General features: G+C 38.9%; 1 protein-coding gene and 1 long non-coding RNA gene across 5 annotated transcripts in view; one reads left to right on the top strand and one right to left on the bottom strand.

Moving 5' to 3' along the window:
- The window catches only part of LOC310833322, a 400,786-nt gene that overhangs the window by 296,280 nt on the left and 77,234 nt on the right, over positions 1–27,272 (bottom strand). The window lies entirely within an intron of this gene.
- FIGN (fidgetin, microtubule severing factor) overlaps positions 1–27,272 on the top strand; it is a 124,632-nt gene that overhangs the window by 34,289 nt on the left and 63,071 nt on the right. The window contains exon 3 of one of the 2 annotated variants that reach the window (XM_083707567.1): positions 14,610–14,663. The exons of the other annotated variant lie outside the window; for it this stretch is intronic. Within the exon in view, the coding sequence (XP_083563693.1) occupies positions 14,610–14,663 (54 nt within the window). The remainder of the gene's footprint in view (positions 1–14,609; positions 14,664–27,272) is intronic. 2 annotated transcript variants of the gene reach the window in all.

The raw sequence follows: 27,272 nt of genomic DNA, 5'->3' as shown, positions 1-27,272 counted from the left end.
TTTAGATTTGCCTTGAGAGAGTCTTTAAACCTCTTTTGTTGACCACCAGCATTACGTTTTCCAATTTTAAGTTTGGAATATAGTAGTTGCTTTGGAAGACAATAATCAGGCATCTAAACAACATGACCAGTCCAACAAGTTGATGTTGAAGAATCATTGCTTCGACACTGGTGATCTTTGCTTCTTCCAGTACACTGGCATTAGTTTGCCTGTCTTCCCAAGTGATATGGGAAAATTTTTTGGAGACACAGTTGATGGAATCTTTTGAGGAGTTGGAGATGGCATTTATAAGTGGTCCATGTTTCACAAGCATACAGTAAGGTTGATAGTACAGTAGATTTATAAACAAGCATTTCAGTTTCCCTGAGAATGTCCCGGTCCTCAAACACTTCAATTGGGAGAAAGCTGCACTCACAGAGCTCAGGCAATGCTGGGTTTCGGCATCAGTGTCAGCCCTTGTGGAGAAATAACTGCCCAGTAGCCTCTCTATTACTGTTAAATCTATCCCTTATTTTTTGCAATGTTTGAAAGAGCATTTACTGGGGAGCATACACTGTATTAAAGCTACTCATAGCTTTATCAGAGGCCAGACACTATAGTTTGCTTAGCCTAATGGTTGGTTCGCCCCTGGTTTTAATTACTCTGAAACCCATTTCCCACTTATGACAGTTCACTTTAAAAGCTGCATTGCTTCATTTCAGTAACTTTATTACTGTTTGGCTCAGAGATTGCTATTTCGCCTTGGCCACAGATTCTCATCAGTTGCCCAGTTCACCTTTGTCCACACTATACTTGTGAAATGACCTGCTCCTGTAATGCTTGTCAATAGCAAATTGCTGCATCCTCCTGCATCCATGCTGTAGCACACAACAAAGGAACGCAATACTTTTTAGATTTTTCACTCTTTCCTTTTTTTTTAGAAATTAAACTTTAATGCAGAGAATCCTAATTAGCATTTAATACCTGGTAATTAAGGCACTGGTTGGGGTCAACTATATAAAGCACATCAGTTGAACTGGCACCTGATTAATAGTCTTGGTGATATAAAAAAGTTCAGCACAAAAGAGTGCTCTTCTAGGGTCAGTGCTTTAATAGCTGTGGAAAGTGCAGGTTTTGCTGTAATTCTCTCTTAACAACTGGATCAAAATAATAATTTGCGAGGTGTTCATGGCTGGCTTCTCCATCATGATGTCAGGTGAATTATTTTGGTGACGTCAGGCAGATTGTTTGGTTTTCCTAGTACTGCCACCAAAACAATCAGACTTCGCTTAGTTTCCGCATTCCTTTTCACCTTTAAATTTAGGAGGATTTCTATGTGAAGTCAAATTTATTCTGAATATGGATGATCACAAGGTTTGTTTGCCTGCCCCTTTTAAGGACATAACACTACACAAACAGTATGTTAGTTCAGCAAAATGTATTGTTTAACCAAATGTTTTGGACAGTGCTTTTTTAAAAAAAAATGTTTAGGGGTACTCTCATTTTCCTACTCATATTGAAATACTGCCCCTCAATGAGGTCAAACTTAGATTCACAAAATGTTAAGGGGTACGCGTACACCCCGCGTCACCCCAGAAAAAAGCACTGTTTCAAAAAGTAAGGCTATATCATATGTGCATCTTTGTTTTTTAAAAAATATGCCTGGCTTTTTGTTACTGCAAAGGTTTTAAGTGGGGAAAATGCTAATTGAGGCACATCACAAATTTACATAGACCACGAAATCTTAAAATTTAGTACGAATGCTTTCACATATCTTCATTTGTATACACATCTATACATCTATACACACTTCAGATTGGGTCCATGGGGAACAAAGCAATTTTGGCTACCTCTAATGTTAACTGTGGAACAGTACCCACAGTTTTTCCCTTCTTCTAAACAGGATTGAACTTGAACAAGTCCATTTGAATTGCATTGTTGGATGCACGGCAAATATCTCAGTTGGTTTCTTTTTTCCCAGTGGGAACTCCCAGGATACACAAATCCCAGGATACACAAATCATATTTTATTTCATGTATGTGTCTAAATACTTGATTATTAAATGCCATCCATATGTTGAAACTGGTACTGTATCTGTACTTGAATCAGCTTGTGGCTAACAGACAAATGACTTCTTCACTTTTGCTGCATCTAGCATTGGGGATATATATACTGTACATTAATCCTATTCTGATCAGTGCTCATCAGGTGCATACAAAATGTTATCTGCTCTGGATCCCTTCAGGTGGGCATAGGTCTATTCATATGGGCCTCAATCGATAGACTAGGGAAACAATTTTCATCTCAGGCAGAGATTAGTCCAAGTCTTATTAATTTTTAGACACAAATATGAATTTGCGTGTTGAGGTCCCCAATCCACCCCCCAAAATAACTCACAACGGACACGTAATTTTTGTTTAAGATTTTTGGCATGATTTTGGCCACAACTTTATTAAAATACAAACTGTGAGTGGTTGTTTAGGCATTGGTTAAGACTATCTGTCCCTCCGCCTGGGGACAGAACTGACTTCCGGGCACCACCGAAAGACAGTGCAGGGGAAAGCAAGTCGGGGAAGAATTGGAGCTGAGACACAGACCCTCAACTCTCACCCGCCTGCTCCCCGAAGGCTTGCCGGCCCTAGTCCCATTCCAGGGATTGGACGAAAAGATGGCAAGCCCCAGGATTCCTTTAACGGAATTCCCTTTCCGCAGCAACCATGGAGGGGCAGGCCCAGCCTATCCTGAACCCCTCCATGGAGGGGTAGGCCCAGCCTATCCTAAACCCCTCCGCCACCAGATTTATAACCAATGCCTAACCACAACCTTACAAGTTGTGACGATTTGCTACGCAGTAGGCAAAAACCACCCAGCCAGCCAATTTGCCAGGTGGAAAAATTCCTACCAGGCCCCTGCTCAAAGGCAGACGACCCCATGACAGGCATAGCAAGGTCAACGCAACAAACCCCTTATTCTAGGGCGGGTGGGCGGGTGATCCGTTGCACGCAGCAAAAGAGAAAGTACAAGGCTGCGTGCAGAGTATTTAAACCTTTTACCCCTCCCACCAAAATTGCAACATAACTTTTGCCCCAGCAACTCGGCAATCCAATCAATGCCCCCTGGCCATCTTGGAGAACTTACCCAGCAACAAAGGGGTGGCTCAGTAGACCCCACCGCAACACGTGCTCTCCCTGAAGGAGAACACGCTTTGTGCAAATTGAGCCTACCCTCAAAAGATGTACTCTTAAAAAAATTGAAAACCATTTCGTGTATGCTTTTTTTTTAAAAAAAGGAGTATTTGATTTTATAAATAAATGCTAATAAATGTCTACTAGCATTTCCACTTGATTAGCACTTGCACCCAGGTCTGCTATAATACTGTGGCCAAATATTGGCATGCTTTGCAGTAAATGTTAAAACAAAGCTATTTTGCTGTCCTCTCATGTGCTTTCTGAAGAGTGTACATGTGTGCATGTGCGTGCACAAACACACACATGTGCGCACAGACTAAATAAATAAATCACACACACATTCTAATTCTGTTAGTTTTCTATACAAGTAGTGTCTATTTTAATTGTCATTATATAAATCTGGAGTATGTCCTCTATGTGTGTTAATAAATAACAAAGGAGCACTTGCAATCTCCTTTTTATCCTATTCTCCTTTAAGGCTGGTGTATATATGTCTCTCCCATTTTATCCTCACAATAATTCTGTAACTTGGCAGAGAGATGGTAACATGCTCATAGCTATCTAGAAAAATGATGGCTATGTAGATATTTGCATTGATGTTTCCCATGTCCAAATAGTGTTCTAGGCATTACACTAAACTGGCTTATTTCCAGCTTAATTTGGGAAACACAAATATTGCCAAGGGTTAATGCTCAAAAGAATGTTTTCCCCTTTTAGACACCTGCTTGATTTGTTGTGCATGACTTGCATTTACATTGGGCAATAAAAATGGTGTTCATTTAACACATAAATAGGATTGTTTGTGTCTGCTAAGATGTCACAGTTTTATTTCAGTAAAATGATTAAATGATCACCTTTTTATAACTTCCTTTTACCCTGGTGTATGGTTAGGGCAAAGGTTCAGACCAATCCTTTTCATGTACATAATCATGCACTGCAATTAATCACAATCTAGTTCTTTAAAAAGGAATCCATTAAGATGTAATACCATCTGAACAATCACCAAGTAGAAAATCTGATGCATTAAGAGTTCCAGGCTTTTGCTGTATGGAAGTTTTGTAGTATTTAACCTTCCTTACAAGAGCATTAAATTTAGAGCAGCTTATATGTATGAAGTATTAATATAAAACAGAGACAGAGCAGTTTATCATGTAGTGCTGTAATTTCTGAGGCCCTTAACAATGATATGATTTTGTTATCCTTAAGTAGGACTACTGAATTCAAGAAAAGTCTCTCTAACCTTCAGTGAAAAGTTGAACACCGTATCATAAAAGCTTTTCAATTGAAATGGTTTTGTTCTTATTCTCTTACCTAGTTTTGAAAACGAAGTTTTGTATCCAGCTGCGTTAGTCACATGGTTGTATCCCCTAGAGCAGAGGTTTCCAAATGATGGTCCTTGAGCTTCATTCTAATTGAATTCCTATCTCATCACTCTTTGGTGGCCATGTGCCCTATTCTACAGAAGTTGCCTGTATGAAGGTCTTTGAATCCAAGTCTGAGAGAGCTGTGGCCTTGACGTTGTCGTCAGATGTATTATATGTCTACTTAAAAGTAATTATTTTTAAATAAGCACCTACTCATATAAATCAGCAGAAGTATTTATAAAGGTGTCTTCCTTTTGTTTTCTCTTAGCTGATGCATAAGTAGTACAGTACTTTATTGTGCCAGAAGTTATCCTATCAGTCTGTAGGCCATGAAAACTGATCTGACTTACACCCGAACCCACAGCCAGTGTTAAGTCAGTGTTACGTCAAGCAGCAAAACCGGGTGTATTAAACCTCAGAGTATGTGTGGGGTGTGTGTGTGTTTGGCTTGGTCTTCTAATCCAAAACATGTATTGTTCCTCTAACATTCTTAGCCATTTCTCATAAAAATTTAGAATCTTTTAAATATACAATCCTCTCAGAACAACCAAAATAAATATTAAGGGTTGTAGTCAAGCAAGGCATTCTCAGATTAGATCCAATGAAATCAATGGACTTCACTAATTTGACTGTGATCCAGCAAACTGTGTGTGTATTTATGTCAAATAACTGAGCACAGGTTGTTAAAAAATCAAGAAGGCAAAGTCTCAAATATTCTCCAACTAAACATCAGTAAGAGCTGCTCAACAGTGGGACAGTCTCCTTTGGAAGGAGGTGGAGTCCCCTTCATTGGAGATTTTAAACAAAGGTTGGATGGCCATCTGTCACAGATGCTTTAGTTGAAATTCTTGCATTGTAGTGGGTTGGACTAGATGGCCCCTGGGGTCCCTTCCAACTCTACAATTCTGTGATTCCTCTTCAATACTGTGTATTAGCTGCTTTGCAGTCTGTGCTTTTTACACAACCATGCCTATACTACAAGTTTGTTTCCTGGTCAAGACCTGGAGATTTTATTTGGTTATGAGATACTTCTTTTCCCCCCAACCTTATTAATATTTGGAAATGTATTTACTTCACACATGTCTGGCTGTCGGAATAATACCCTTCCATGTTTAATATACGAAAGCAAAAAACGCTGTTCACAAGGCAACAGAGTACAGTGGTACCTCTACTTACGTGCGCCTCTTGTTATGTATCCTTCAGCAAACCCAGAAATATATTTCCAGGTTTCGCTGCACGCATGCGCAGAAGTGCTCTATCGCGCCACACATGTGCACAGAACAGGCACCTCCGGTTGCGGAAACCTTGGGATCCGACAAGAGCTCCGGAATGGATCCTGTCCACGACTGGAGGTACCACTGTACTTGGTAAAGATCTCAGATGCTTAGGTAAGAACATGTTTCAGGGTGCCATGCACATACTCATAACGTCATCTCAGGCACACAGAGCTCTGGAAACTACAATTCCCAGCTGCTATCCCTTCTTGAAAACTCTTGAAAACACTAAAACTTCACAGGAAACCTGCAGACCTGCACATGTCCAGTTAGCATTCCAAGACAGAAAATAATTTCCTATAGAACTGGTGCTTGATGGTGTATTATGCACTGGACAAATTCACATGCCAAAGTAGCTAAGGACAAATTAAAGTGATAAAGAGATTAATGTGCATTAAGCTGAGGTGGAACTGACAATTTTGGCGATAAAATTACGGTTGCAGTCCTTGGCCCTTCAAAAAGTGGAATGGCCCTTGAGGTCATTTAGGTTATACAGCCCTGCATTACAGTTCTCCCATAGCCTATACAAACACATGCGAGTGTTTCTGAATGCACAGATAAGTGAGAGAAGTAACATTTCATTGACTAATATGCATTGCTTTGAGATGTGAAGAAATAGACATCTGGCAATGCCATCTGACATCTGTTGGAAGCACTTTACAAGGCAGCTGTAAGCCAAGCAAATGGAACTAGGAACATGCGTTTTGATTTACAAGTATAACAGATTTCCATTGTGATTTTTCTGTAAGACATTAACACCCCATCATTTTCATATTTATGATAGTAGCGTTATGTTGTTTTGCCTTACTCTATACAAATTGAAGTCAATGGACTAAAGTACCTATATTTATGTTTAAGGCTGATCTGGTCTGGACATGGCCAATAGGGGAGGGGCAATTTAATGAAGTGCTACAGAAAGATCCTGTAATGCTGAGTGCTCGGCATTGCAACCATCCCTTTACCCATTGCTTTTGATGCTTGGTTGCAACACCATTTAGACCAAGAACCTGCAAAGTAAGCCTGAAAGGCAAGCAAATGATTTGAACTGGCTGACTGTGCTTTAAGTGAGAAATATGAACTAGTGGTGTTCACATAAGTACCAGACTTAATGTAAGGATTCATAGAAAGATATGTAGGAAGGTTCCAGATCCATATTTGGAAACTTTATTTTGAAATCTGTGAAATGAATTATAGTGGCTGCCTAGGCATGGTTTTCTAAATGGGAATTATAAATAGTTTTCAAACATTTTGAATGATGAAATAGAATGGGCTTAATTACTAATATAAAAAACAGCACTATATATTTGAATGATGTTGCAACAGTTGAATGATGATTTAGGCTCTAGGTTTATGGTGAAGATAAATTTAAAACTATTTCACATAAGCATTCATAAAAATAAAAATAGTTTGCAATTGTATCTTCTAAATGGGAACTAATATATTTGAATCACCATTATTAATCAGAAATCATATTCACATGTAATATACACCATCATGTTCCTTTTTTGGTGGGTTTTTATTTTTTTACATTATCATTTATGTCCTGTGGTTGTGCCTAAATTACACAAAATGAGAAACTCCTTACAATGCATGCGTGTGCAAGTTGGAAATTAAAGTATTTAACCTTCTTCTCTTCCATCTATTAGCAAACTCGTTTTTTAAACAATTATAGGGGGAAAAATGGTTAAAGCCAATCATGCATTTATTTTGATAAAAAGCCTGAAACAATATTAGCTACTTTCCACAAATAAAAAGAGAGTCAAATAATCACTCTGAGCAGATTTTGCAAGGACCTTGGAGGGCATAATTATGTTGGTGCTTTTAGCACAGGGCAAAGCAAAACATAAAATTAAGGCATGAAAGAGTGTACCTATTTTGAGCATAACAATGGGATAATTGCTATGGGATTTTATTACCATCCTATAATGTAAAGATGCAGTTTTCCCTTTTAGATATAACTTCTCAGTCTATTAAGTTATATTCTTGGTGACATGAATCTGGTTGGAGAGGTTAAGAAGTACTTGAAGCCTGAATGCAATCTTTAGATATCTTTGGTATGCAGTTTCAACATAGTATGTATTTTATTCTCTTTAGCAGAGCTCTTCAAGCACCCTGTGCCTTCAAAATCTTTTACACAAATACTTTCCAATTCATTCTAACCACCACCCCCGGCATGGCAGCAGGCAAATGATGAGCATTCTAGGACCTTTTGATTGCACATGGCTGTCTAGTTTGTGTTGGGATAGCATTTAGGAACATAGGCAGCTGCCTTATACAAAGTCAGACTATTTATCAATCTTGCCCAGCCATGCCTGTTCAATGGAACTTTGTCTCTCCTCTCCTCCTCTCCTCTCCTCTCCTCTCCTCTCCTCTCCTCTCCTCTCCTCTCCTCTCCTCTCCTTAATCCTCCCTTTAAATCTGTTCTGGGGGTTCACCCAACCTTCCAAAATAGATTTGGAGAGAGGAAGGAAGGGTTCTGTTACACAAATGGAAATCTTGTGGTAATGAAATGAGGGCATTGGATATCTCCCATATTTGTCATACTGGGGCTGTTAATATCTAGAGCAGATTACTATATGAATAATTGCCATTGCATGCAAAGTCTGCTGGTAGTTGCCAGGACTGCTTGCTATCACATGGAAATTTTCCAGTGTAGATGGGGTGGATGAGAGTGAACAAATCCTAAAGTTAGTCAGACAAGGTAGTTGATCAACTGTTCTGGAGATTTGGAAATGGATCCAATCTGTTCTGGATAGGGTTGAACTACCTCTGAAGCAGCAGTTCCATAGTTTGGTGGATATTACTTGAGCTGATATTTTTGCTTGATGTGCAGGTGGAGAGGAGTACTTTATGAGTACTCTTGTGTCTTTAAGAGCTGGTGGGATGTCAATACTGATGGAGTTTCTTGCATTTTAGCAAGGAGGGCATTCCAAAACACCGATACCACTAATGAAAAAGCTAGCCTCCATGTTACCACAACCTAATCAGGTTGTGGCAAAACTTACTGGACAGTGGAGGGGAATATGGTTTTTCAGGTTCAGAATTATTGAGGGCATTAGTGTGATATGTACCTGATAAGGGCTGCAGTGTTCTGCACTAACTGCAAGAGAATAGCCCCACACAATAGTCCAAATGAGAGGTTACCAACACGTGTCACAGTTAATTCAACACTGGTGACAGGACAGTATCTTTCTTTCGCTGCATCCGAGAACAACAGACTTACTTAGGGGACAAAGGATAGGTGCCATAGCATACCCATCTCTGCCCTCTCCACTGTACCCTGACTCCAGGTAGTCACCTTGTTCTGCACAATGGTAGGGCTATCCTTCAGAACTGATGTTTATTTATGTTTCTTTTGAAGTTTTAGTGTGGCTGCCTCTCTTGTCTTAATTGATGTTGTGCTTTCCATTCAATTGAATGGGAACATTTTCTTGACATACTTTGCTGTATTTATTTTTTAAGCCATTTGGGTTATTACAGTGGTACCTCGGGTTAAGTACTTAATTCGTTCTGGAGGTCCGTTCTTAACCTGAAACTGTTCTTAACCTGAAGCACCACTTTAACTAATGGGGCCTCCTGTTGCCGCCGCGCCACCGGAGCACAATTTCTGTTCTCATCCTGAAGCAAAGTTCTTAACCTGAGGTAATATTTCTGGGTTAGCGGAGTCTGTAACCTGAAGCTTATGTAACCTGAAGCGTATGTAACCCAAGGTACCACTGTATTTTAATAGAAAAGCAAAGGATAAATTTTAAATAAGCTTAAAAAGTAGTTGAATCTAAGAATGGTGCTTTTGGGCAGAAGAAGGCCCATTCCCAGTTTCAAACAGGTTTGCTGGTGGCTATCTTCAAAAAAACAGCTAGCTGTTGGGCTTACTAGACAGAGAGTGATGGAGGGAAATAGAGTGCAGTTTCACTTTGTATATAATAGATTGTTTGCATTGATGCTTCTGTGGTTTGTATAATCTGGAGAGAGTGAGTAGCAGGAGGGATGATGTTCCAAGGAAAGCTGAGCTCACCCTGACTCAAGCTCACCCTTTCAATATTGATGCCCTTGCAAGGATCAAGTGGTTGTAGCGGACTCAGCTGCATGTTACAATTTATGCATGATTTATTTCAGTTGGTCTTTGCAGATTTAAAAATTGTGTTTGCCTTCCTGGCTCACCATTTTTCCAGTCTAAAGATCATAGGTTTTATTTGATTATATTTTGGTACTCTGTTAAAGTCGACTGGGTCACCTTGCATTGCACATCTATTTAGTATTTGCTCATTTCTTTTAACATGTTCATTTCACTCCACTGTGAGAAGTTAATGCCATCTTTTATCTTTCTCTGACTGGATGTCAAAGGACATAACATTAATAGAAGCCAGACACCTCTAATATAGTTTCATGAATGGCTTTTTGAAAAACACACCTAGAATCCCCCAAAGAACGTAAAATCTGCTGCATGGTAGTAGATCTAGCTAGATAATTCTTATCCTATGTAAACACTGTATACTGTACACTTTGTGCATTGCAAATTTGCATTCTCCCTATTTGTTTCCCCTTCTCCCCCTAACGGATGGGATGACCAAGCACATAGGAACATATTCACAAATTATTTCAATAAGATCTGTTTTGTAGCTAAATCAAAGGATTAATACCCTGATCCTAACTACTAATGTCCTGATAACATTTGCTTTATGGGTATGGGAGTTCCTACTCATGCCCAGAAGAGCTTCCCAGTTCATTTTATTAAAAGGACCTTGTCTTAAAGAAATGTCTGTATGAACTAAGTCCATTGAAATTAATTCCACTGAAACCAACTACAATTGCCTTTCTCTCGATTGTACTCACTTAAGATTGGATTCTAGGTATGAATTGCATTCTCACGTTTACTATGAAAATTGCTCTCCATTAAAAAAATTTACACACAATAATTTTGGATATTAAAATAGTATAGTGTTTTACCCATGCTCCAAAACATCCAGAAGGGTATCATGTTAGCTTCCCCTGTTGTAACTTTTCCTCAACAGCAGAATTGTTCCATCCTTGTCATTATTTAAATGGTCATTTTCTGTGCCTTCTCTGTCTTAACAGTATCCCTTTTTAGAAGCTTGTTTTGGCTATCCTGTATGTAGAAGGTGCTACAGTCAAGTGTAACATACCCTTTTCCTAACAATTTTGAAAGGCCAGCTTCTTCAAGACTGTCTGGAAGCTATTTTCAAGTGGGGGGAGCTTTTATTCTACACACATTCTACTACTACCATATTGATTGTTTGTTGCCCATGAACAGTGCCCCATACCTAACTTCCATTTGCAACCCACTTCAGGTCAGGCTACAAACCATGAGTTGAGGACTTTGTTTGTTTAAATATGTATATCAGTTTCCCATATCGTCTTATTTTTGTTTGACCCATCTGGCAGACTATATAAACTTGTGAGTTTTGAACAGCCTCCGTGTCACTGTTTGCATGTAGGAATTGGACCCTAGACTTTTGTTTTATGTAAGCAGCTATTTTTAGTATGCATTGTATATAGATAATGAACTAAATATTTCACTCTGCACCTACAGAAGTCTAACTCTGTTAGGTAACAAGTGTGATTAGTCTGAGTTTAATGTTTTTTTTAGTAGTTATTATGAAGCACGTAATTAAAATATTGCTTAGTGTTTTCTCTCTTAGTGAGTCACTATTTTCAACTTTCTGATAAGGCTTAGGATGTGGCAGCACTGTTTTGTTTGGGCATTACCTGGTAAGTGTGGGTAGGATCCTGCAAATACTTCTTGAAATGCAGTTGTGAAGAGCTGGGAGAAAATTAATTGCTTGAGGGACCATCGACAGTTTCTGTGTCTCACTATTGAACTACTGGAATTCTGTCAGCCTTATGATGGCAAGCTCCTCTAAAGTGAATTAGTTTAACTGACTCTTAATTTTTTTATAAGCTATTGTCTGAAACAGAAGGACATTTAGCCAATTTTTTTGACAATTGGCCTTTCCTGGCACAATTCATGGTTTTTTGCTGCCTTGACTGTTTTGCCAAAATGACATGCTTTTTTACCTTGTTTTAAGCCATCTGATTCTGTGGTGTTTAAATGTTAACAACTCCTTTCTTTCAATTGACTAACAGCCAGATACAGAACTGACCATTTCAGGGGCCACACATGGGGTAGATGGCAGTGCCTGGAGGACATTAGATCTTTAAATCATTATGGATTACATAATCTCATCTAACAAAGAGTGCACTGCATAAATGCTGCTGTTTTTAGCCTACCCAGGCTACAACCCTGATCCTAACTTCCCTCTCACGTTACTTAACTCTAAGCGTGAAACCGCAGAAAGATGGAGTTGGACTCTACAGTCTTGCTTGCCCCTGCCCCACCATGGTGAGGGGGGGTCAGACAGCTCTTGAGATTTTGGGGGGCAGTGAAGGGGGATCTGAAAATATCATTTCTGCAAGTAGGCACAGCCCATGAACAGAGTTCTGCTCACAGGATCTCTGAAACAAATCATAGTCTCTCCTTTCCTTTGGCTCTCTGATCCACATTATAGTTTCTCCTTTCTCACCCACCCCTTTCAGAGTAAAGACAGTGAAGACATGCTTTTGTTTGCCCTGAGTGACTCCTGATTTGGCTAGCTAGAGAGGAGCCCTAAAAATGGCCATATAGCAGCAGTTTGTTGGGGCTGCAGAAAAGCACACACAGCAGAAGCAAACAAATCCATGAAAAGACCAGTAGGGACTTAAAGGGTTTTGTTCCCATGAAATATTCACTTTTTGCATTGAAAAATGCACTAACTAGAACACATCATAATATTGCTTGTACAAAAGGTTGCAATAGCAGCAGTATGATTCTTGACTTTTGTGTGCTTTAGGGTGTCCATTGCACCCAATAACAGCACACTGAAGTGTGTGTCACTTGTGCTGTTTCAATTGCATCTTATAAATTTTGAATCGTATTAGTCATATATACTTAGAGGTAATATTTGTTTTTTAAAAAATTGCAGGGGTGAGAGGTGGACATACAAAGAAAGGCATGCATGATAGTTTAAAGTGCCCAACTAACGGGCTGAAAACATTTTTATTTTCATTAGGGACCTAAGTAAAAGCTCAGGGTAGCAAACTCCTCCTATGGGCCTCTATAAGAGAAACAGGGCAGCATGTCATATAAATTAATGTGCCCTGTTACTCCCAAGAGGTCTGCCAACATTTTCTACTGAAGTGTTCTCTCTCTGTTTTATGAAGTGAATTCACCATGGCAAAGTAAAATCTTCATCTTTGGATTGTAAATCTTCTGGTTACTCTTTATGTTGTGTTACACACTAGATGACAGCAAATATGATGAGAGTCCAAATCTTGGAAGTGAGGTTTCACATTTGTCTAAAACATTTTACCAATGTGTGTGCATATGCACACATTTGTATGCACAGTGGTACCTCAGGTTACAAACACTTTGGGATACAGACTCCGCTAACCCAGAAGTAGTAACTTCGGGTTAAGAACTTTACCTCAGGATGAGAAGGGAGGCCCAGTTAGCTAAAGTGGTGCTTCAGGTTAAGAACGGTTTCAGGTTAAGAGTGGACCTCCAGAATGAATTAAGTTCGTAACCAGAGGTACCACTTTGTGTGTATATATTTGTCATGCCTCCATTTGCTTTTGGATTTGCCAGGATTTTTTCCCCTGGGGATCAGTAATAGTTTTAATTATAGCTATGCTTCTAGATCTCCTTTTGCCCTTGTCAACAACATTTGTCTTTCTGACAAAAGAATGGGCATATCTGATCTCCCCTGCCCCCATTTTGAGGCAAAGGTGGGTTTTTATCTCTTTCCTTTCAGTCCTACCATCTTGGCAGATGCTTGCTAAGTGTTGTAATGAAGCTGCAAGTGTACAGTAAACATCAAAGGCCATTAAGATAGTAGACTTCTTGGAAGCTGTTTTCACCATATTCTGAGTGTCATGACGCTGCTGCTTCACTGAACCTTTTTCTCCTTCATATTGCGCTATTTAAAAACCCTGTTTGCAGGTTTCTTCTGGCATGAGGAGGAGGGTAGGCCTTCTGCAGAAAGTTGGATTTTGGCTTTAGATGCATAAAAATGATTAACCTAAAAGTTCATGGGTTAGTTCGGATACTAGTTATGAATTGGCTGGTAACATTTTTATTCCTTTTTAGCTCTGCATATTTGCAAGGTAATTCCCCACCCCCCACCCCAAAAAAAACCACATTTTGGCTTTTTTACTTATATCTTCCAGTCAAGCAGCTCACAATATTATGTTTATAGTGTTGTCTCTTATATGCTGTTTGGTCTTCCAGTTGTACAGTGCCAATATTTTATACGAATAATTATATGTATTGAGCATATCCAGCCACAGCTAAACACTTTGTTTCACTGATTTCAGTGGAAAAGTGAAGAATAAATATTTATTTGTCCTATTATGAGCTGTTGCAAATATTATGCAATGTGTTATGAAGTTGTGGGGGTTTTGAGCAGGGTATTGGTAAACACGCAAGACAAATTTGCACCCAAGTAATTTTTTTACAAAAACATAAAACCAACTTCAGGAATTAAATGAAGGATATGGTTGGAAAGAACGTGAAAACATGACTGAAATAAACATCATTAAATTCTTTCACGAGTTCATTGACCTGAACAAATACTAAAAATTGCCTGTACAGTACTGCAGATAAAAGACATGGGGATCTATATGCATTTGTTTAGCTTAGGCCAAAGCTACTGTGAACACTGCCAGTTTTTGAATGATCTTGTCATTGTTATTTGCAAATAGGAAGTCAATTTTTCTGTAAATTTGACCAGTGCTCTTGTCCTTTCAGCAACTCTGGAAGAAATCTATCTCTTACAGAGCGGGTTATGGGGCAGCGAAAGAGGTACATACTTATATCTCTCCCATTGCAATCACTGTTAACTTTGGCTGGATTGTGCTCATTTATGTAGAACTTCTATGCATATTATAGGCTTCTAGAACACAGTCTGCATTTTATATGTTTGGTCCTTTGATGTGGAAAGATTGTCAGTGTGGAGTAGTGGGATGTGAAATAATATAACATGAACTGGGGAAATGTCATGACCTGTGTGTATATGTTGAGGGTGTGGGTGGGTGTACCTCCCTTGCGAGAGGTAGAAAAAGAATATGGGGAATTTGAGGTCTGAGTTTTCTATCTGAGAGGCAAGACAGTACATTGGGTTAGGAATTAATGTTTAGAACATGGAAGGTTTGGGGCCTTGGGAGGAATTTGGGTTGGTGTTATTAGGTTAAAGAAAGGGGAAATGATTATTTTCATCTGGTGGGGGTCATAAATAAATAGTGTGACAAAATATAAATATAATTGCCAGAAAGGCATCTACTTTTATCATGCAAAAAGTTTAGATAAAATCCAAAATCTATAGAAAGGTAACACCTTTATTGGGACCCATTAAACAGTTACGAGCCAGCAAGCTTTTGAGTTTTCCAGAGCTGCTCTTCAGGATGAATGTTAAACATTGATAATACTTGAACAACCCTTAGAGCATGCCTCTACAAATTAAAAGCAAATTCATTCCCCAAGGCTGTGCAAGGCTGTGTACTAGTGGTTGTAATGTGATATTCACTCTTCTAAGCCTCCTTGCCATTTTGCACTGGCTGTTGGTGAATATGAAAACAAAATAAAATAAAAATAAATTTAAAACTTGTTTATGCAGTCATGATCATTCTATTTGATCATTCTGAAATAAATATGTGAACTTTATCCATTGAGGACATTTCAGTTGCTGCTGGGTCAAATGAAAGCTCAGTATTGAGTGATAAATCTGTGATATCTGTTTTTTCACATGCATTGTTATTTACTACAGGAAATAACTGCAATGCATGTGCAAGAAATCCTTCTGTGTCATACTGCCAGTTTTTCTTTTCTTTTCTTTTCGTGTTGCTGTTTGCTGCTTTGATTTTAAAAGTTTGAAATATTCATAAGAAAACCACTCCCCTCTTTGCACAGCCGCACCATCTGACATACTTTTAAAGGTTTCCTGAAATTGACTAGGCCATGAAGTTCATTTGGTAAGGCTCAGTTAATTTCACCACTCCATCAACTTGAGCGAAAATAGGGGAAATTGATGTGTTTGATCTTGGGAAAAGAAAGTCAACAGGGTTTCTCCTCTATGATGACGTGGTGATCAGAGTAATGATACTATAATAGATAGAGGAAAATCACTCCTAATTCTCCATGGAAATGAAATACCTTTCTATATAGCCAGTAGATGTGAGAAAAACAGAAATCTCAGCCAGAGACCCATGTTAGTAACATGGGAAACTGCTTTATAGTGAGTTAGATCCATTTAACTCAGTGTGGTCTATGCTGTCTGTTGGCAGCACTCCAGAGTTGCATGTCTTCCCCGGCCTACCAGGAGATGCCAAAGATTGAACATGGGAACTTCTGTATGCAAAATATGCACTTCACTAGTGATCTATGGCCATTCCATGTTTATTTATTATTGATTATTACATCCTGCCCCTTCCTGCAAAAAGAGCCCAGGGCGGCATTGCATTTCCAAAGCAGAGAAAATGTAGTACAGTGCTGTGGGAAGTTTCAGGAAGTTCCACTCTCCAAGTGGAGAGTGAGCTTGTGCTTCTTTTTCCTTTTCTGGGGTATAACATTGTTTTGTTAACCCCATCCCACCTGGCTTGGAAATTTAAGGCTGGTAAAGAAATTAAGTAATGAACATAATTTACTTTGGAAGTTACTGCAATATAACATTGTATGTGTGAAGGTAACAAATGTGAGCTACATTTTATAATTTACAGTGTAACAATCTCTGATCAGTCTTGTGTGGCTAAAAAGCAGTGGATTTTTCCACCCTCTTGGTCTTGTTTTTATAGGGGGAGGTGGGAACAGCTTGTGCATATTTTGTAATAGTGACTGTGAAGACATGCTGAAGGGGTGGTAATAGTTCCTATCCCTGCTGCACCTCAGATTAATTGCACTCAGTGTGTGATATTGTGAATGCTAAAGTCCATCTTGACTAGCATTATGTTAAATACTAAATGCCCTGTCTACATTGCAATTTTAATATGTTCTGACAAACACATTTCAGATCTGAGAGCTCCTGTTGAGGTCAGGGTGCTCGACATCCTGTTAAGTAAATGTTAAAGGATTCGGTACATGATGCCTGTGAATTCCGGCATTGTAGCAATTAAAGCATCATTGAAGGGAGTTTTAGTGAAATATAAAACCTGTTGCTTTCAGATATCATGACGGATTTTAATAACCTTTCCTTTAGAAATAGCTGTAGCCATTTGGTGACTTTTTTATTGGGGGGGGGGAATAGAAATTAAAAATACAATGTAAAATTCTACTAGGACATTTACTAAAACATTTTGGTGGTTTGAAGTATGAGTGAAAATTGTCCAGAATATCAGAATGTGCATGGTATGAAGAAATTTAATGTACTACTGTGCTACTACAGAAAACAATTGAAAATGCCTCATTTGAGTGTTTGCTCAAATTCTATCTTAATGGCTTCACCTGCAGCCAGTCTCCTGCCCTGTGCTTTGTTTATCACCTACCCTGATGAAGAGTTCCAGGGAATTCGAAAGCTTCCACACTATTTTGTGACATTTTGGTTGGCCTAGTAAAGGTATTGCCCTAATACAGATTTTAAAACAAAATGTTAGAGAAATAAAACTGTTCTTTATGAATTTTGTGATGGTCTTTGCTTCTTTTTGCATCCAAATGAAAATATAGGGGGTTGTACCCAATGAAGTTGTCCTGTTTGCGCAAGGTCTTCTACTAGCATAATGGAGCTGCTTCTCCCTGTCCTTCACTCCATGTTCTGGGATTTTCTCCAAACCTTCAGAGCGGTTTGGGTGATACAGGGAGAGGAGAGGTGGAGAAGTTCCATTGAGTAAGCCCTTGCATGAATGGGATGACTTCATTGGATACAACCCCAGAACATCCTACCTTCATATGTGCTTCTGATGCCAAAGTGGTGGCAGCAGGGGAAGATTTTTGCAAAAAGGGGAAAGGGGGATTCTCAAAAAAAGCCACATTGAAAAAAGCCACATTAAAAAAAAAACTCTCAGCTAATACTATTGCTTTTGAATTGTTTGAAACCACAAAATATTACTCTAGGAACAATTCTGGTTCAGAAAATTTCATCTCTGGTGCCACTCACGTACCTGGGGTGGTATTGGCTTGTGTTTTATGGGGGTATTAACACTGAATGTGGATGTCAAGTTATTTAAAATTTGCTTTGTTTCAGAGAGACTGGAAGATATATTTTAAGTCACTTTTTTTTTTTACTTTTTACATGATTACTGTTTAACATATTATTATTGTTTAGAGACAGATTATGCAGTACTTACCAATGCACACTAAAGCATTAAAATAACTATCATGGTTTGAAAACCAATTTTTCACAGTCTTGGGCAAAATCCTTGTGCAGCCTGTTTTTTAAAAGGACACTGTCAGTTTGAAAATGTTTTCACTTACTATGGCGATGAGAAATTACTCTACCTTAACATTTTATGTATAGGCACTTTCACTGTTTTGCTGATCATCAGCAACATTTCCTCTAACCTACGTGTGTAGGAACCTGAGAAGCTGAAATACCACAGATGAGCTCTACAAGGCCAAATGGATGAGGCAAACTATGAACTTCTGTTCTATTGCTAAAAGGCTCCACTAGACTGAAGGGCTCTGAAAGCCACAACAGACCATCTTCACTATAGTACTTCATTAATATGTGGTGTTTCTCCAGGATAGATGGAAGTGATATTACAATTCTTAAATTGGGGTGGGGGGGCAAATTCACCAGAATGTGATGACAGTTTTACAATTTACAAGGGATCTGGAATGAATTAAGAAAAAAAATATACACCAAGAAAGCCTTCAGTAGGCAAGCCAATGTGAAATTTATCATCTCTTAGGATACTTTAGTTTTGGTAGAGCTATGAGAAGCTATGAGATGTGGCATATTTTAGCAGATATGTGAGCCCCAGAAGATGATAGTGAAAAGTCCATTTGGCTAGGTAAACATGTGAACCAACAAACCTTTACCATGTAAATAGTCACATGAGATTGGGCCTTTTCTCAGCATTGGTAAATAACTGTTTGTTAAATAATAATAATAATAATAATAATAATAATAATAATAATAATAATAATAATAATAATAATAATTTCAAATCCCTTGCTTCCTAGTATTCCTACATATATTGTATATCTATAGCAAGATCTGAGATGTAAAACCTTTCTTTTGCCAAGTATGAAGCCCTTCCAACTGCCCCTTCCTTTCAAATACATGTGAAGAAGGGTCAAAGGGCAATGATCTAAGATTAGGGGCCTATGCTCTTTGTCAGGTGTGGGATGCTCAAAATTCTTGATACATTTTGGATCAGATCCAAGTCTAGAACAATCTGTAGCCTAATCTTATTTTTAAAACTGTTGGATCAGGCATGGCAGTTTGCACCATTATCTCTAGCTTAATCTCATTTTCTTTATACCCAATTTGCTGTTTCTGTGATGGGCAGCGGCTTTCCACCATCTAGGGTTCATCAGGTCATTCTCATCACTAGCTACCCAATGTTTTAAACATGCAGTCCCAAGGATTGAACCTGGGACCTTTCACAGGCCCTTGTGGCCATTCTTACCAGTGCCTTTTCTGTCCTAGAATATCTTGTGCTTGATTTCACAGGACTCCATCATAGTTACAAATTCTTACAATGTTCTTTTCTTATACAGAAAATATATTATCATGTATGTAGCTTTTGTTTTGTTTTGTTTTTCTGCTGTGAGTATTTGACTCAGGAAGTTACGGTAATATGCACAGGTCCAGATTAATAAAACGAGAAGAAGTAAGACAGTGTGAATTCATGGAAATACATGGGGATTTAGTTACACGCCAGAACCATGTGTCTGAACTGAGGGAAACAGCAAGAAAAGTAAACTTCTATATAAACAGAATGCCATTTTCTGTCTCCAGACTTCTGTAGCGCCATTATTCGTTTTGTTTGCATATACTGTTAGAAAGATTAGCAAACCTATGTGAATGTAAACTGCTGTGCATCCACAGGTCATTTACAATGATGGCATGCAATTGTTCTTGGGATTTTAGCAAGCAGAGATCAGTGTCTCTCTTAGTTACCACATGCTGGTGCAGCATGGTGTGTAAAATTACATGCCATGTCATGCCAGCTGGGAAGATAATGCATCTCACTATTGTACAAATATATATTGCCATTGACCTTTTCTATTACGACTTTTCCAGTACCTTTGAGAAGCCAATTACAGCATTTTAAAGAAAAGACTGTAAACTCTGCTATTGTATCATACTGAGCCAATATATTCAACCCTTGAGAAGTTGTCCCTCCTCAGTATCTTCTAATAGGTACTCAAGTACAGCTTGTGTGTCGCATCCTCTTGATTTAAAGACCACGGCTACTGCTGAGATCCTCTAGAAATAACATTTTCAAATTGCAAGACTAGAAATAACAATATATTAAAAGCGGGGACTCCCCCCCCCAAAAAAATTTGGGGCATCTTTTTTGTTTGCCATGCCATTACTTATTGGTGGGCTCATAACACATTCTCTGCAGCGTTTCCCTCCAACAGCTTACAGCTCCATCTGTCCTAATGCTCTTTATGCTGCAAATTTATTCATTTAAAATTTAATGTTCATGAGCATTCAATGACAATTACTGGATCAGCTAATTTGGCTGACATCACAGCAGCTCAGCCAATGGCTAGAGAGACCGTGATGTCTCTTACCAGAAATGGTGGGGGGTTTGTGTGTGTGCGTGCTTGGCTTTGGGGCAGCCTGGTAAAGCTATCTTATCAACGTTGCCTGTTCTTGTGTGAAGTTGTGTGAATTTGCCCATGGTCTCATGATTGGATGCATTATCTTCCCAGCTCGCATGACATGGCATGCAAATTTTATATATCTTATTGCACCAGTATGCAGTAAGAATGCATGTTTCATCAGTCAAAATATTTGAATCTCTATAGCTGTCTGTTCAAACTGGGCAGTTTTATAACTGGGTTTGTGCATCTTTTTATATTTTTCTCTTCAACCAGGCTTTTGGCTTATTAACATCCTATATATCCTTTTAAATGTGTTTGGGGGGTGTTATTGTTTTCTTTTCTTTTAGTTTTAGTATGTATTTTGTGTTTTTGTCTTGTACTTTATGCTGTGAAACCCTGAGATCTTCAGATGAAGGGTGGTATATGAATTTAAATAATAATAATACTATGTCTCATAACTATAGAAATATAATTAAATCTCTTACATTTGTTTTAAGCAAAGCAGTTTGTGCGCAGAACTGCTGAAATAATAATAAAAGCCTTGCACAATTGTAGAAATTGTGAGTCAGTCAGAGATCTAGGCATTCCTGAGGCATGATCAAATGTGGCCTGAGACACAGGGTGGGGAGGACAGTTAGACTGCCCCCTCCATAGTTTCCTTTAATGGCAGAATTTGCATTTATATTCCAGATAAGCTGAATTTCAGATAAGGACCAGAATGTCTGAAAGGATTATGTATATTAGTGGATGATGTATATTAGTTGTTGCTGCATGTTCCTGAGATTTGTGTACATTTACGTTTATGTATCTAAGAAACTAGTGTGGAACAATTCAAATCCGATTGTATAACAGGCAACTGTTAAACAAATTGAGAAGTTTTTGCTTAACCATCTAAATTCTCCCTTACTCTGCATAGATACGGAATTAACAGTTTTTGTTCATTTGAAAGCAATATCAAATATAACAGGTGTGGTTTATGAAGAAAGTAAGAATTTGGAGTGCTATAGTTTCCTGCAGCTGAACTAAGCTGGGAAAGTGGCTCAGGGAGGCTTTTTAAAAAGGAAGATAATTTGACTCTCTGAACATAAATCTAAACCTAAGGAAGCTAATAATTTAATAAAAGCACTGAAAGGGGAAAATATGGTTCTAATAGGGAAATACAAACCATCTGACAAATTTTCACAATGCAGAATTGTAACTGAAAGGCAGGCTACAAGAACATTGGGATTGGCTCTAACCCTGCTGCTAACAATAACCATTTCTATTGTTTGTTTTTAAAATAAATGGTGAAAACAGCAGTGTAGTTCTGCATCACTTTTTAAATATTTGACACGATGCAGTGTGACAGCAGAAATGTAAAGGGGATCATATTTATATTTAGATCATTACAAAATTATTGCAGTGCACCGAAGTGAATCCAGTAGGCTTTGCTGATGCCAAGATTTGCTGTCCATCAAAAGTACCTAGCTGTGTACAACTCTGTTGTATCCTAGAGGGCCATATTTGCAACATGCCCCATTGTGGGTGCTCCCTGTTATAGAAGAGGACAAAGCACAAGGGGCCAATGCTTGAATCTCTAGAAAGAGAGGAAAAGTGAAGACCATATCCAAGTTCAGAGTAGAGCAGCTGCTTTAGCCTCTCCATGGATGGCTTGGCAGACAGGCTCCCCAGAGTTCTTAGAGGCTAAGTGTTCTTGAGCATGTACTGGAGAAGAGCTATTGAATTTTTTGTTTACTTAGTGTGTGTTTCAGTCTTGCAACCAATCTTGCAACTGAAGTAGTTTTTATGAAGTGTCACTGATCCCTCATAACAGGTTTACAGAGTACTGGAAAATCCTATTTGCGCAAGATCTTGTTGGCACTATGCTATGCTAGCTCCCAGCCAAAAAATTAATTGCCAGGAGAATGAAGCAATGTTTTAATGCCAGGCCATATGTCTCAGGCTATCGAATGAGAACAGTAATCCAAAGTCATCTTTAAAATATGTGCCTCATAATGCAGTCTTTATAGAGATTTCTACCTCCTGTCTCCTTTTTAAGCAGAGGTTGGATGACCATCTGTCATGTATGGTCTAGTTGAGATTCCTGCATTGCAGGGGATTGGACTTAGATGACTCTTAGGGTCCCTTCCAACTCTACAATTCTGTGAACTACTGGAAAGTGAAAGCACAGGTGAACAGATTTTTTTGGAAAAAAATCATACCCATACAGTTTCAATACGCTGTATGTGCATTTTGGATTTGTTTGCATGTTGGGTTTCCCTGCTTTTTAAAATTGCAGTTTGCTCACATACCTTGTACTTAGTTCATTTAGCTTGCATATGACACCACAAAGTAGACATATACTAGTATCTAGGTAAAGGGATCCCTGCCTGACCATTAGGTCCAGTCGTGGACGACTCTGGGGTTGAGGCGCTCATCTCGCTTTATTGGCCAAGGGAGCCGGCATACAGCTTCCGGGTCATGTGGCCAGCATGACAAAGCTGCTTCTGGCCAACCAGAGCAGCACACGGAAACACCGTTTACCTTCCCGCTGGAGCAGTACCTATTTAGCTACTTGCACTTTGACATGCTTTCGAACTGCTAGGTTGGCAGTTCTAGTATCTAGTATCTAGCATCTAGTTGCCCTCTAATGATGGGTAGCAAGATAAACGTGAGATTTTTTGCAGTTTATGGGATGCTGGAGTGATGCCTATACCATTCTAAGTGAAGTTATTCTGGTATGTGGAAAAAGCATTCACAATTTGTGGGAAAAGCATTCGCACATCAGCAAAAACTTTGTAAAGCAATATATGGGCACCTTTTAGACCTGCTGGGCGGAAGAGTGTCTCATTTGTTTATATAGGTTGCAGACTGCAGCTCATATAAAAGATCACTATCTTCTAGCAATATTTGTAATCTTATAGCAGGATGAATTTACTGCATCACATTCATGGAATTTGCCTATAGATAAATTATTACAAATTTAAATTCTAATGAAAATGCATGTATTACATAACTTTGGAGGTTTGTGCTTTTTCCGTTATTGATTATGCTTCCTTTGTTTTAATTTTGCTAAACAGTTTTTAAACATTATAATGTTCTCCTATAGTGATTTTTCTCTTCATCCTTTTATTTTCATTTGAAAAGGATATATTTAAGGCCCAAGCCTTAATGAATGTTAAACTGTAATGGAAAGTTTAAAAAGTACATAGGGCAGCAACAATGCTGTGAAATAAATTCATTAAAATCAATGTTATTTCAATGAATACTAATTGAATTATTAATGCTTGGATCAGGTTTTTCCCCCTCTGTTTGTGATTATTCAGCTTGTTGTCTATTGAACCTGTATCTTTGTTAATGAAAACCCTGTATTGTGAGTATAGATTGTTTGGAGACTTACCACTCCTGCCTGCCCTACCTTCTCACAGTGATAGTGAATTGGGCATTCTTTCCCTTCCCCTATTCAGGTTTTTACTGTAAATGGGGAATGCGGCCGTGCATTGAATTGTGAGACATTTGCAGCACAACATGGAAACTTTCTCCAACTTAGAACAAAGATTTGTGTCTTACTGCTTGAGGGCACATTGGTATAGAGATGCAAAACTTCTTTTTGAGGAGACCAATTTGGGTCTCGCTTCAGTAGCAGTTGCATTGTGCTGTGAGGCTGCAATTCTGTGTAGCTCTGGATTACTTTTATCCAAGAAGTGTTAACAGAAATACACCTGTCATCTCTGAATTTCAAGCTACTACAAAACAGCTATTCTTCTCTGGATTCTTCAAAGTTCTAGAGCTTTGTGTCTTCTATCCTTTCCCTTTTTGTATACAGCTGTAGGTTTGGAACAAACCCCCCCCCTCCCAATGCTGCATCTGATAGGTGAAGGGGTGGCAGGGCCCTGTTGTTCCGTGCTGTAAGAAATTGATGTAATTTAAAAATTTTAAGACTTCTGCTGTTCTAGCAAAACAAAAACCCTCTTGTATGGTTTTTGTTCTTGCATTTTAGATGACACAGACAAATGCCACATGCACGATGTACGTAGAACAGCTATTGTAACAACAGCTCAAGTATGTAATCATCTTTTCTCCTAGAAATTAACCCACAGTGTCCAGAAAGTCAAAATAGTGTGAAATTGAAAGTGGGTCCCAAGAGTGGTAACTCGCCAACAGGACACTGGCAAATGATCAATTATTTCCTGGACTGCTATACAAGAGCTACAGTTCATATTTCTAGGACCTCTGGGGAAAGAGAGAGCTGCAGCATGCCTAGAGGAAACTATAGTTGCTATTTCTTTATGGCACACACATTCCTGTTAGCATAGTATGTCTGTTGAAAACAACTGGGTGCTATTTTTCGCCAGAAATGAAATTAACATGTCACTGTATATTTACAAGCTGGTATTTTTAGCTCGTTTATCAAATTGTAGCTTCGTGTTTAAATTGAGCTTTTACATTTAATTCACACAGTGTAAAAATAAATCATTACATGCTGCTTTGTTTGCCATCTCCTTTAATTTCATGCTTTAGAGAAGGCTTGTGAAATCCCAGCTGTGAGGCTTTGCCTTTGGAGATCACCGCAGTCCTTAAACCTCATTCACATATGCAGACTGTGGTGTGGTAGGTGCTTGAAACAGAACTGAGTGCTGAAACATTTGTGTCAGGTAAGCTGCTATGACAATTCAGACACCTTTTGCCATGCTGCCATAGGGTTGCCACATTTCAAAAAGTAAAGTTCCTGACACCCAGATTGTTGAGCTTTTTGGGAGAAATCTCCCCCCCCCCCCCCCGCAGCCCAAATAGTAATTTTAAGCTTTTGGAGCTGTTTCTGCTGCTTTTTCCATTGCATTGCCATATGTATGGGTTTCCCCTGACATTTTGTCCATTCAGTAAAATTCTCGCCTTAGGCCATTTTTTTCACCTGAAACCAGGACGTGTTAGGACGCTTTCGTGACATATGGCAAGCCTATGTTACCACAAATGTTTCTTTGTGGTGGTGTGCTGCTATGCCAAAAAAATGTTGGAGTGTGTTGGCATACCTAATGAAAGAGCTTGTGCCCGGTTCGATATCAAGCAGTCACTGTTACAGATGTGAATTAGACCTCAGAACCCCTAATAACGAATAATAAATGAACCTTAATAATACATTTTTTAAAAATAAACAAAATAACGGTAAGTTCTTGGGCCTTGCAACTAATAGAGTTTTGGGAGATAATATGGCTTATGAAGTTCTGGCTTGGGTTTGTGGGCCTTTTTTATGTGGCTAAAGTGAGATAGCTGTCTTAGTGTGCTGGGAGAGGCAGCATTATGTGAAGCGTAATAGTTTTAGGGAGGGAGCTTATGGAGATAAAGAAGTAGGTGGGTCATTCACTAGAATGCATAAGGAACAGAAGCTGCTGCCTTATACAGAGTCAGATTGCTTTGAGAGTGCAGCTGACCATGACCCCCAATGCAGCCAACCATCTCTTTGTGGGACTGCCTTTCAAGACAGTCTGGAAACTTCAATTAGTTCCAGAGGGGTAGCCATGTTAGTCTTTTGCATTAAAAACAGCTTAGAGTCTTTGGGCACCTTAAAGACAAACACATTTATTATGGCATAAGTTTTTGTGGACTACAGTCCACTTCTTCAGATGTAGTCTATGAACAATTCTGTCTTAATAAAGTGTTCTTTTTTAAGTTGCTACAAGATTCTTTGCGGTTCAGTTCAAAATGCAGTTTCCAGATTGGTGTTTAGGAACCCCAGATCAGATTGCTCAATTCAGTGGTCACTGAACTGTATTTAAAGTGCAGTTTTAGCCTCTAAAATGCTGGCTTTAGCCTTTTAAGTGGCAAATGACTTTAGGGCAAGTTACCTCAGGGAGCATCTGCTCCCTCATAAGCCTCGAAAGGTCAGCAACAGAGGATCTTCCCTAAATGAGATTAAATTGGCTGGCTGGGTCTCTGAGACAGAGCCTTTTCAGTGGTGGTACCTCAAGTGTGGAATGCCATGCCTGTGGACATATGATGCACACCTTTCTTTTTAGTCTTAAGGCATTTGTAGAAGACCTTTTTTTATTTTGGCATGCTTGGTTTCTAATCATAGCTGTCAACTTTTCCCTTTTCTTGCAAGGAATCCCATTCGGAATAAGGGAATTTCCCTTAAAAAAAGGAAAACGTTGACAGCTATGTTTCTAATCTTCCATTTGACTTTAGTAATTCCAATTATTATATTGTTAGTATTTAAGACACATACTGTGTGTTTTGTTTCATTGCATATTTTTACATTTTTAAGACACTTTGTAATGTATATCCTTGATGAAAAGTGAGCTATCAATAACCATGGCCTCCCAACTGGGAGCCTTGGATTGAAGAGAAATGGATGGATGCCTTCACCCCACCCTCACTGCCTTCATACTCAGTCACTTTCTTTTCAGCTTGTTTTGGATAGTGGCATCCTCATGCTATATTGAGGCTCGGGATTCTGTTGTTGTTGGTTTTTTTTGGGGGGGGGGGGGGAGCTGAGCTCACACGAACTAGTCCACTATAACTTTCCTACTGTTCAGAGACCAAATAGCTCAGTTGGTAGAGCATGAGGTTCTTAATCTCAGGGTCGTGGGTTCAGGCCCCACATTGGGCAAAATATTCCTGCATTTCAAGGGTGGGCTAGATGACCCTCGTGGTATCTTCCAACTCTACAATTCTACGATTCTATGATCTAGTCCAATATCCTGCTTTCTGCAGTCCCTAATCAGA

This window comes from Podarcis gaigeae (assembly GCF_964106915.1).
Source record: "Podarcis gaigeae genome assembly, chromosome: 1".
In the NCBI taxonomy this organism is placed as follows: Eukaryota; Metazoa; Chordata; class Lepidosauria; order Squamata; family Lacertidae; genus Podarcis; species Podarcis gaigeae.
The sequence above is the reverse complement of the archived record's forward strand: the minus strand, read 5'-3'. Positions and strand labels throughout refer to the sequence as shown.